Here is a 12241-nt window from a genome sequence, read left to right as displayed (position 1 = left end):
CAGCCTAACTGGCAGTTTCCAAGCATCAACCCAACCATTGCAGTCTGTTCATCAGAAAAGTTAGGGAAGGCAACAATGATTCACTAAGCAAAAAGGAACACAAGAGATATCCCTTGGAGCACGTCAAGTGTTACTCACTTCTTGGATTTCCTATCTACAAGCCATAACTGTCAAATGCATAATTTAATGTCTGAAAGACTCTCACACACAAAATTAAACACTGCTTTTCAGTTTCCTGGTTCTAGTGTTAAACTTCATGCTGCCATATTTTCAGGAAGAGATTCTGACACCTGTTCAAAAATAAGCTCTACTTTCCCTTTTCCTTTTCAATAACAAAGAAAGCCATCATAAAAGGATTTCTGTGTTCAAATGGTTGCAAATGATGAGGATATAAAAGATCATCAACTTGTATGTTAGCTCTTTCTACTAAATGGCTTTAATTCCTCAAAGTATTTTATGCCAGCCTTCTATACTCTTGCTTCCCCTAAGTACAAGTAGTTCTCGATTTACCAACATTCGTTTAGAAATTATTCAAAGTTACAATAGCATTGAAAAAAAGTGACTTATACTTTTTTCCTTGCACTTACAATCATTGCAGCATCCCCATGGTCACATATGATCAAAATTCAGGTACTTGGCACCTGGTATGTATTTACATTGGTTGCAGTATCCTAGGATCATGTGATCACCATTTGCGACCGTCCCAGCTGGCTTCTGACAAGCAAATTCAATGTGATATGTCAAGGACAACCTGTATATTGGGACGGTATCTCCTAGCCTTTTCAACCAGCTCAGCTAAAAGAATTCTGGAGATTGCTTCAAAGGTGCCTTTTTTCCCCCCAAAGGCAACTGGATTGTTTTTTCCTTGAGGAAGACGAAGAAAAGCTTAAGTAGGGGTAAAAGAATCCACCTAAGTTAAAATTGAACACCCCTCCCTCAAGAGAGGGGGAGGAATAAGACACCATCTGTCTCCAGTCTACAATGCAGCCCTTGCAGCTGTTCCAAGACGTTTCCACAACCAATTGCACCCTGATTCAGGTGAATCTGAGAGCACAGATAAACCCCCAAGTGGCCTCACACAGCTCTCAGAGAGAGTACTAATGACCAGGTGACTGCGAAGAAATACAAGCCTTCCATATCCCCTTCTTCCATCCTATCAGAACCTGCCCTTCCATTCCCCCACCATCCAGTTTCAACTATTAGTACCTATCCTTCCATCCCCTCCTCCCCGCCATCTGAACTGATGCAGCTTCTTGGATAAGAAGGGAAACGTTTTCTTCTTCTTCAAGGAAAAAAGAATCCAGTTGCCTTTTGGGGGGAAAAAAGCACCTTTGGGACAACTGTGACTTGGATGATTGAGAATCTCCACAGACAAGTCTGGAGATTGCTTCTTCAGCACTTCCAAAGGCCATTGGTTTGGGGAAGACTGTTTTAGAAAGACATAGCCTATTAGACATGTTGGCAAGAATTATCTCTGGGCCATTCAGAGTCTCATCTTCGTTTTTTTCTTGCCCCACTCATGACATTCTGGAGATTGAAACTGGAATCAAATATATCTATAAGACAGCTTCTCTCCATGGGCTCTTGATCATCCCCTGAAAAATCTAATGGTTGCTATAGCACCGTGACGGCGAACCTATGGCACGCGTGGCACACGTAGCCATATCAGTGGGCACGCCAAGTCAGCTCTCGGGCGCATGTGCGTGCCGGCCAGCTGATTTTCGGACCTTCTGGGCCCACCAGAAATAGGGAAACAGGCTGATTCCTGCCTCCGGAGGACCTGGGAGGTGGGTGGGGAAGGCCCGTTTTTCTTTCTTACCTGGCTCCAGATCCTCTCTATGCATCTGGGAAGGCAAAACAGCCTTTCCCACTCCCTCGGAGGCCCTCCAGAGGCCTGAAACGGCCTATTTCCCAACTCCCGGTGGGACAGGAAGTGACTTTTTTGCTGTCCCCAGCCTCCAGAGACTCCTAGAGAGGCCTCTAGAGGCTCGGTACAGCAAAAAAGTCACTTCCTGTCCCATCGAGAGTTGGGAAATGGGCCGTTTCAGGCCTCCTGAAGGCCTCTGAGGGAGTGGGAAAGGCTGTTTTTGCCTTCCCAGATGCATAGAGAGGATCTGGAGCCAGATAAGAAAGAAAAACGGGCCTACCGGGCCATCGCATGCCAGAAGCTGGGGGGGGGGGTGCGCGCACAGGGCAGGGCGCATAGAATTATGGGTGTGGGCATACGTGCGCGAATCTCCCCCGCCCCCCCTCTCCTGGCACGCGATGGTAAAAAGGTTAGCCATCGCTGCTATAGCATCATTCTTGGAAATTAAATTATTGTGGCCTGTGATAGGGTCTATAATTTTAAGTAGATTTGACTATTGTATTGCATGTTTATGGAGAAAGTGGCCTGTAAAATAACACATTATCTGTGTTTACTGGACCAGAAAGTACTGATGATGACAAAATAGTCAGCTATCACTGGGAAGAACTAAAGGGGCCTCTTCGAGAAGAGAAGGTATCTGCTGATACAGATATTCTGGAACTGACCAACCTGGTACCAGGAAATTACACATTCCGGTAAGTCAAGAGTTCCTACCTCTGATTATACAGTGTTATTTTAATTACATAATAAGCTTAGCAACTAAATCAATTTTAAGAACAGCAACACTGTTTTTACCCACAATGTTATTTTATTTTTGTTAGCCTGTGTAGGTGGTCTGCTTATATAAGCATATACACCTCAGTTCACATAATCTGGCAAAGCTGCTACTAGCATCATTCTGGATCCAGGAGGCTGTTGCTGCATTCATAAAACAGTTGGGTCCCACATTATGTTGCTTTTAGTGAGTTAGGAACATTAGTGAAAGAATATCCAATGGCTCATCATCCCTCATTATTTCCTTCTAAATTTCTCCCTTCCTCCCTCTCCTCTACCTGGCCTGCATCTATTTTTTTTTTTAAAGCGTTTACATACTTGTTTGTTTAACTGAAGTTTCAGATGGATATTCTTAAGGGTTATCAAGACACTGAAAATGAATAATAAAATAATGAAGATATCTATAAATTAGCTTCTTTTGTAAAAGGGTCAAATTTTCTAGAGATATTCTGCAGCAATTCTCTGTTGTTTGGGCTATCGGTAGTTCTAGGTTTATCTGTTTTTATGGATGGGATTGCACACCGCACAGTGTCCATCGGATTTGGGCAGCTATAATATATTTAAATAAATAAGGCATCAGGAAGAGCATCCGGCCAGTAAACACTCAGCTCCATTCAGTTGTCCAGCCTCTACCCCGATGAAAGGGATTACAGGGTCCTAATTAGAAATAGATAAATATTAGAAAAAAATATTATTATTCAGTTTTCTTTGTATTTAGTCTAGCTGGCTTCAATTTAATAGCTAAAGGATAAGGATTACTCATTGGTATAGCTGCTGTTTGCTTTGTAGAAGAAATGTTTTAAGCTTAAAAAGCTTTTTTCCACCTTTTGATCAGTGGTAGGATGATATGCTTCAGATGTTCTTCTCTGAAAAGCTGTTTCCTGGGTTGCTTTGCCAATGATTTTAAATAATGAACTGTTTGCGTGGCTCTGTAACAGACCCCTCCATAAGTGAACAGACAGATTATCAAATAGCAAATAGCCTATAAAATGTGACGGCTTAGATTTCATCTGTGCATTTGAAACCAGCAGTGAATCTTGGATCATGTGCTAGTCTTAATTGCCAAGTTGTTTCTTTATGCTTCTTTTTTCATGCTTAGCAAGGCTTTTGAGCTGTTTCTGAAAGGATTTCTTTGGCACTTTTAAGGAACACTTTAAAAATGTATTTACTTTGGCAGTGAATACTAGCTTGAAACTGGTAATTGCAAAGAAGTCTTATTATTCATGAGACTCATATACACAGAAGTGCCTGCACTAGGCTGCCACAGATCTAAAACCAAATTATTCACAAAACCTTTTCGGTCACTTCTTCCACCCATCTTATCCGAATTGTTCCTTTAATTTCACCTTATTTACAGGGCATTGGCAAATGCTTAATGATATAAAATTGCCACACCACACAATGTCCTCTTATGTCCTCTGGAACTGAATTCTGAAATTTATTTTAAATGATTTATGGCATTAATATTTTAACAGATTTATTAATAGACTATCCAGATGATATAAAATTACCATCATGAAGCTTGGTATTAATATAATAACATTTAAAAAATAGCAGTGCATTCGATATAATTCCACCAGTACAAGGCAATCTCCCAGATCATAGCAAGAAAGTGTAATAAAAGCCTTGATTAAAAGATCATTGGTATAGGTAGGCTTTTGAAGTAGCCAACTGCATATCCATTAGGGAAGAGACCTGTTCAATAATGGCCACTGTTAAGAAGTCCCCTGAGTCCCTGGAGGCCAGCCAGACCTCGCTAATTGAGGCTTGGTGCCTTGTAGAATTTCTTGGTGCATTGTGGAATCACAAATTATGTATCTTCAATGCAAAGAGTGGAAAATTCCATACTGCTTGTTAGGCAGCTCCTAACTTTCCTGTGAATAGAAATGCAGGGCTTCAGAGTTACTCTGTAAAGCTGTGTGTCATGCAATTAGCCAGCAGTTAGAGCTGCTCCCAGAAGTACTAATATTTACTTAAATTTCAGTTTCATGCAGCATGGGAAACAAATAACCATTATAGACAGGGATGTTGCCACACATGTTCAAATAAGCACCATCTCAACATTTCAGTCAATTCTGTTAGGAGCTAATAAACGCAAGTGAAAAACGTCAGAGGTAGCATGCTTCTGATTGCCAGGTTCAGCTCTGATCGCTGCCTGCGAAATTGTGCCCATTCAGGCTTGATCTTTAAACTTCCTCATTATCTCTCCCATTTTAGCCTCACTGTGGTGGATTCTGATGGGGCTAGCAATTCCACCACCGCTAGCCTGACAGTAAACAAGGCAGTGGATTACCCCCCTGTGGCAAATGCGGGCCCTAACCAAGTGATCACTCTGCCTCAAAATGCCATCACCCTTTACGGAAATCAGAGCACGGATGACCACGGCATCGTCAGCTACGAATGGTCCCTCAGCCCCAACAGCAAAGTGAAGGTAGCAGAAATGCAGGTAAGATCGCCAGGACCCCCGTTTCAATGAGACCCTAAACCTTTTCTTCTTTTTTTTTTGAAAATTTTTTAAATTTTTATTTCTTATACAAATAATGTAAATATACATTTTTTTATACATAATTAATCATACATATACATATTTTCTTAAAGAAAGCATACAAATAAGTCATTTTAATTGCATTCGGGGTTGCTTTTCTACTCTTTCTTTTCCCTCGTTTCACAACAAACCTTCTTCTCCTTCTCCTTCCTTTCCCTTCCCTCCCTCCCTCCCTCCTCTCCTCTTCTATTTTCTTTTACTTTCTTCTACTTTCTCCTCTCCTTCCTCTTTCCTACTTCCCCTTCCTTTCCCCCACTCCTCCCCTCTTTCCCCCTATTCTCTCCTCTCCTACTCATCTCCCCTGCCCTTTCTTTCTCTACTTTCCCCTTTCTTCCATTCCTCTCTTTCCCTTTCCTCTTCATACCCTCTATTCCTCTCTCCTTTCTTTCTTCTTTCTTCTAAACCTTTTCTTAATACTCTTTACAGTTCAACTTGAAAAAAAATGCACTAATTTTTGTAAACAGCTGGCAATTAGTGTCCAATATTTGCTTATATAACAAATGATTCTACATTATTAAGAAATAATATGGTTCTTAATGTTAACATTTGTGTTCAAAACACACTAGTGGGCAGGCTTTAAATTGGCTGCAGTCTCATGCCCCTTTTATTTTCAAGGAATTTCATGGCCTAGTGAATATCCATCTCCCTCTGCTTTTTGATAAATGTAATGAAAATAAATGTGTCTCATGCACTCTCTCAAATAGTGGACATTTTGGTTCAATCCATAGAAAAGGTGGGTAAATGGTTAGGTTTCTCTCCTGCCGATGTTGTTGCATTTCTGGCTGCATTGGTTCCTGTTCCTCTCCCAGATCAGAATTGCCACGCATATAAGTGCCCTAGGCTAGCTTTCTTCACCAAATCTGCATGATATCTAAGATTCCCAGATTAGCTTTTATTTAAGTGTATTCAGGGGTGAAATCCAGCAGGTTCTGACAGGTTCTGGAGAACCAGTAGCAGAAATTGTGAGCAGTTCGGAGAACCGGCAGCGGAAGTTTTGAGTAGTTCAGAGAACTGGCAAATACCACCTCTGGCTGGCCCCAGAGTGGGGTGGGAATGGAGATTTTGCAATATCCTTCCCCTGGAGTGGGGTGGGAATGGAGATTTTGCCGTATCCTTCCCCTGCCACGCCCACCAAGCCATGCCCACCAAGCCACACCACGCCCATCAAGCCACGCCCAGAGAACCGGTAGTAAAAAAATTTGGATTTCACCACTGAATGTATTCCATAGTTTTGAAATAAGAGCTATAAATTGTGCTTATTTGAGGTGAAACCCTTGGATTCATTCTGGCCACCCAAGATGAAAAGTTTAATCAGCCTTCCTTATCTCTCTGCTGTACTGAGTTGAGGAATCAAAGCAGGGATAAGCAATTTGTGGTTCTCCAGTTGCTGAACTATAACTTGTGACATCCCTCAGAAATACAGCTAGTGGTGAGGGATGTTGGAAATTGAAGTTCAGCAACAACTGAAGGATTGTGAGTTTTTTGTTCGTGGACTACAGACTGGCTGGAGATATTGGGAGCTGTAATCTATCACTTCTTGCTTGATGGTAGCAATGGTAACAGTTCCCTGTTCAAGCTAGGCAAGTTCCAATTTGGTGACATCCATACCCTCTGCAACATGCTGCCTTTGCAAGCATGAAAAGGAGGCCATACTTTGTTATTTCTTACCCCAGGATGTTGATTCAAAATAATGAAATGCTTAGTAATATATTGAATGCTGTTTTCTCCTCCTCCTCCTCCAATTCATAGGGGGTAAGGACTTCAACTCTGCAGCTCTCAGCCATGCGTGAAGGTGACTACACCTATCAACTGACAGTGACAGATTCTGCTGGACATCAGTCCACTGCTGAGGTCACCGTGATTGTACAACCTGGTAGGTCTCCTTTCAAAACAAATTGTTTTGCAGAAGCAGTTTTTCTCTCCTAACCCCCCCCCTCGTCTTTTTATTCTACTTAGTTTTCCTTTTTCTTATACTTTTTGTTGTTCTTTGAATGTCTAATGGTTAGATAAGAAAGACAGAAGTTAGAAAGGGAGACAAATTAAAAGAGGGAATCCTAATGAGGAGAATTGTTAAAGAAGAGGATATTAAGTATCATTATGATTATATTATTATGTTATTGTATTACTACTACTATTGTGAGGAATGCTATAACAAAAATGAATACTATGATTGATGAAACATTACTGTACCCAGACCAAACACTGTTTGATGAAAACCGGATTAAATATAAATAAAAATTAATAAAACATGAAAAAAACAAATCATTTTGCATAAGGGAATGCAAAATGCAAATCCCTATTACATCCCAGAAATCTAGTTATGAAGATGGTTATGGACCAGATGTAGAGTAGTGGGAGGCTTCTTGAGTATCCGCCTATAGGGGTGCATGCTTTTAAAATACTATTGGTGCAAACAATGGAACTTAAAAGCACTTGACTTCTTTTAAAAAAACATTTCCCCCAAATAATGTTCTACCATCCATTCTCCCCACCAATCCCCTCCCAGACTACTTAAAGAATAAAAAGTAGCATTTGAAACTCCCTTGGGCTTTAGAAATGGCATGTTGCATAGCACAAAGAATTACTGGGGGAAAAAATCTAAATGTTTGCTGGAAAGCAAAGAGATAAGCCTGTACAGTAGTTTCTGTACTGTATATTGAGGTCTTTAAGGGAAATCTGTTAAAACTCTGCTAACCTACTTCTATGGGCTCTCTATGTGCTTATATGTTAGGTTGAAATGTAGGGCAGATATGGAGTGGAAAACTCTATACTATGAGACAATGGGTATCGTTTGCTGGATATGCCACTCTCTAGGTCAAGATCTTATCTCATATAGAGAGAGAATTAGAAGGCTGAGCCACATGCATCTCCACCCTCATTTTTGTGATTCTAGAATGCCCTACGATCATTATCCCAAACGTCAGCAGGATATTGTCTATTTTTGATGGCACATTTTTATTTTTATTTTATTTTATATTTTGACAAAAAAGAACATGAATAAATATCTAAATCTGAACAGGCAAAACATGCTTATTTTTATTTTTAAAACAGTTCGTTTTTTAAACAGTTTTTAAAACAGTTCAAATCCTCAAAAAAAGAAAAAGAAAAAAAGAAACCAACAACAGACCTGCCAACAATATTGACCATGTACCCTCTAGGGAACTCAGAATTATGTCATGCCCTTTTCCCTTTGGCCCTCAGGAACTCTCTTCGTGTGTGTGTGAAGTACAATTCCTACCAACAAAATAAATGCCTGTCTTCTGGAGAGAATATTATTATTCTGCTAATGCCACAAAAAGGAGATCTAGGTTTAAGTTCTCACTGTTGTCTAGGCCTCTTACAATGTCTCAGTTGGATTTACAGAATACTTCCTTGTTCACCCAGTAGAAGATGATTATGTTAAATAAATATATAAATCCCATAAAAAGTGAGTGAAACAAGATATGGCAGTATCCAAGTAAATTTATAATGTGTAACTTAACTTTATATTTTACAGACTGTTTATGAAAAATCCATAATTCAGGACATTGAATGTGCCTTGCATGGAAAAAGGGCCTTGTTTGATTCTAAGCCTTCCTGCTTAAAGCATCTTGATTTAGCAGGGACAGAAAAGAGTCATATTTGAAAATTGGGGTGAAGGGGGACTGGCAATTAATCTAATAATTAATCCATTTAGGGCCGCGCCCTAAAAACGTTTTTATTCCAACAGGCTGGTCTGGCCTAACTCTCCCTTTTAAATTGGGTTTTAAATGTTTTACATAAATTGGATGTTTTAAAATTTGTTTCTTGAGCCCAAATTATTTAATCTATTTTTAATAGCTTTTAACTTTTGTATGTTTTTTGTATTTTTATCTTGGCTGTTCACCGCCCTGAGTCCTCCGGGAGTAGGGCGGTATACAAATATGATAAAATAAATAAATAAATAAATAAATTATTGCCAGTCACTTGGATTCCAGTGGGATAATGGTCTGACCTCCTATAAATCAATTTTATTTGTGTTTATTCATCTTTTTACCTCTCGTTATAAGCATTCTGCTACATTCTTGGTCTTTTTAATTTCTTTTTTCTTCTTCACGTTTTATTGTTTTTTATTGTTTTTATATAACAAATTCCATTTCTAAATTGAACTGTGTGTTTTCTAGGTAACAAAAGTGTTAAAATTCAAACATCCTCATAATCATTATAATCCTATTAACATACAAACATATAGTAGATACTATCAATCATTGTTATAAAGTATACTATCTTCCATATTAACATCAATTATATAAGCATCAAAATGTTTACTAATCAATTTTTCTTTCTCGTATAATCCATATTTCATATAAACCCATCCACCTGATCTCTGTATCTATCGACTAACAATTTGTAAAAAAAAATTCCATGTCATAAAATATTCAGAATCTTCTTTTTCTTTAATTTTTAGCATTAACCTATCCATTTCTGCACATTCCATTATTTTTTTGATTATATTCTCATCTGTGGTGGTTTGTTGATTTTTCCAATATTGTGCATATGCAATCCTACCTGCTGTTAAAATATGTATATGTGTTACTCAGAAAACAATAAGCCTCCCAGGGCAGACGCCGGTCCAGACAAAGAACTCATCCTACCTGTGGACAGCACCACTCTGGATGGCAGCAAGAGCTCAGATGACCAAAAGATTGTCTCCTTCCTTTGGGAGAAAACACAGTATGTCGCTCTTTTCTCTCACGCTTGATGGTTGTTCTTTTGTATGGAATTTTTTTTTACATATTTACTCTGTTCCGCTTACTTAAGTAAGGTCTTTTCTGAGCTGGGATCTTGAGATAGGCCTGAGAATCCATAAGTTACTTGCCACCTCCCAGACTGAACTGTTGTAGATTATCTTGAGTATGATGTTGAATATTTAAGCTGCTAACCTTGGAGCACCTTGTATTCCCACCAAGGCAACCTTCTCTGGAGCAGTCAAGACTTCCTTCCATATGACCTAAGATATGTAGTAGAACAGCAATCCCCAATCTTTCTGAGTCTGCAGACTGGCAGGGGCGGTGGGGGGGATGGTTTTGTGCATGTGCCTGCCACTTGCACAAATGGGAGCTTTGCGTGTTTGCGCAGACCAGTTTCCAATGGGTCATGGACTGGTACCGGGCCGTAGACTGGGGGTTGGGAACCGTGTGGTAGAATATGTTTTTCTGTCTAAAATTAGGGATAATCATCTTGGAGGCAGGAGGAAGAATCTTTTTTTTAAAAAAAATTGTCATGGGATTACCTAATTAGTGTTGACTTCAGGCTCCCAGAAACCTAAATTGAGAAACAAATACTAAGAGGTTGATGGGGCCAGAGATTTTTCTGGAGTCTCTTGGGAGGTTTTCCTGGTAGTCCTGACAAGAACCTGGTCTCATGTTGGAACAAAAGCTTGTCTCAGGCCCCTCATTGCTCCTGTGTATTTGAAAAACTATGCTGTCCTTTGACCTAGCCTAGAAGTAGCTTCCTAGAGTTGCAAAATGCCAAAGATTCTGGAAAATCAGGAAATTCTCTAAGGGCAACATATCCCTTCTTCCTCATACACTTACACAAATTGATATTCGGTCTTTTTGGGGGAAAGAAATCTACGTCACCAAGAATAAAATTCTTTTGACTTTATTCCATTCGCTTATATAGAACAAGGAAAAAAGAATTATGACCAAGACTACCATAGAGAGAAAGGAAACACAATTAGATGCATTTTTTTTTTCTTCCTGAGCCCACCAAATAATTTTCCTTGCGTCACCTGAAGACTAGCTCTTCCTCAGGTACCAAAAGGATTAACCGTCTCTCTTCCTTTCCTGTGCAAGCAATTCTGTCAAGTTCAACTTATTTCTTCTGTGCCAGGGGCCCAGATGGTGTGAAACTGGAAAATGCCAACAGCAGCATAGCCACAGTCTCTGGGCTTAAAGTAGGAGTGTACAAATTCACACTAACAGTCAAAGATGAACGGAACTTACAAGGACAAAGTTCAGTTACTGTCATTGTGAAAGAAGGTGAGTAGCAGGTAGAAGTAATATTTTAATGGCCATCAAATCAGATGGACCACGCTGGCTGGGAAATTCTGGGAGTTGAAGTCTACTCATGCTGGCTGGGGAATTCTGAGAATTAAGTTTACACATCTTAAAGTTATTGAGTTTGAGAAACACTGAACTAAACCAACACCCTGGCCATTACTGTATTCTGTAATTACTTTCTTCTAAGAGAACTAATGGGAATTTTTAAAAAGTATATTTCTGGATTATCTCACCTTCCTTATTAATTAATTGATTAGTTTGAAGGCACTGATTTACCATATTCTGGCTAGCTCTGTAAAGCATATGGTTAATTCAGTTGGGTGTTACGTCTAATGATGGACTCCATGCTGGAATGAATGTTCCCAATATCCCTCTCCTGGTGTATCTTCACCTACTATTATCCTTTGGACTCATTTGCCTTCTGATCTTTCCGTCTTCCTTTTTTGCCCAGAGATAAATCAGCCTCCTGTGGCAAAAATTGTGGGCAACAGTGTCACCATCACTCTCCCTACAAACACGGCAGAGCTTGATGGGTCCCAATCTACGGATGACAAAGGAATTGTCACCTTCCTGTGGACTCGGGATGAGAGCAGCCCTGCAGCAGGGGTGGGTAATGAGAGGTCTGCTACCACGTTTTTCTGCGGTGCTTATGCCTAAATGTGAGACTCAGGAACGTTTAGCAATATTTCGCACAACTGCATGAACGATAACAGCAGCTCATGAGCTAGGGACAATCCAGTATATTGAATTTTGTTTTCCTTTAGAGCAATTTTCCTCAGTCAGTTGCCCTCTAAATGGGTTGGAAACAACTCCCATAAATATTGTACAGGAGAAGTCTGTAAAATCTGTATAAAACTAATTAACCCCAGGGGCCCTTTGGAGCTCTCTAATAGAAGATAACCAGAAAGGAAACAGCATATCCTGATGCTACACAGCATTATCTCTGCGTAATGGCTGCTGTAACTATGAAATACCCTTGCTCTGTCCTTAATTTTTAAATCTATTTCACTGTTAATTGGCCCTTGATATTTG

At 39.8% G+C, this 12241-nt stretch overlaps 1 protein-coding gene across 2 annotated transcripts in view; it reads left to right on the top strand.

The window, feature by feature from the left end:
- The window catches only part of KIAA0319L (KIAA0319 like), a 56783-nt gene that overhangs the window by 32969 nt on the left and 11573 nt on the right, over positions 1 to 12241 (top strand). For both annotated transcript variants that reach the window (XM_070950236.1, XM_070950235.1), the window contains exons 9-14: positions 2430 to 2562; positions 4859 to 5087; positions 6936 to 7059; positions 9746 to 9878; positions 11040 to 11188; positions 11661 to 11815. In XM_070950236.1, the coding sequence (XP_070806337.1) occupies positions 2430 to 2562; positions 4859 to 5087; positions 6936 to 7059; positions 9746 to 9878; positions 11040 to 11188; positions 11661 to 11815 (923 nt within the window). The remainder of the gene's footprint in view (positions 1 to 2429; positions 2563 to 4858; positions 5088 to 6935; positions 7060 to 9745; positions 9879 to 11039; positions 11189 to 11660; positions 11816 to 12241) is intronic.

The sequence above is a fragment of the Pituophis catenifer genome, unplaced genomic scaffold, assembly GCF_029215685.1.
Source record: "Pituophis catenifer annectens isolate HBS135680 unplaced genomic scaffold, rPitCat1.0.hap2 SCAF_9, whole genome shotgun sequence".
Classification (NCBI taxonomy): Eukaryota; Metazoa; Chordata; class Lepidosauria; order Squamata; family Colubridae; genus Pituophis; species Pituophis catenifer.
The sequence above is the reverse complement of the archived record's forward strand: the minus strand, read 5'-3'. Positions and strand labels throughout refer to the sequence as shown.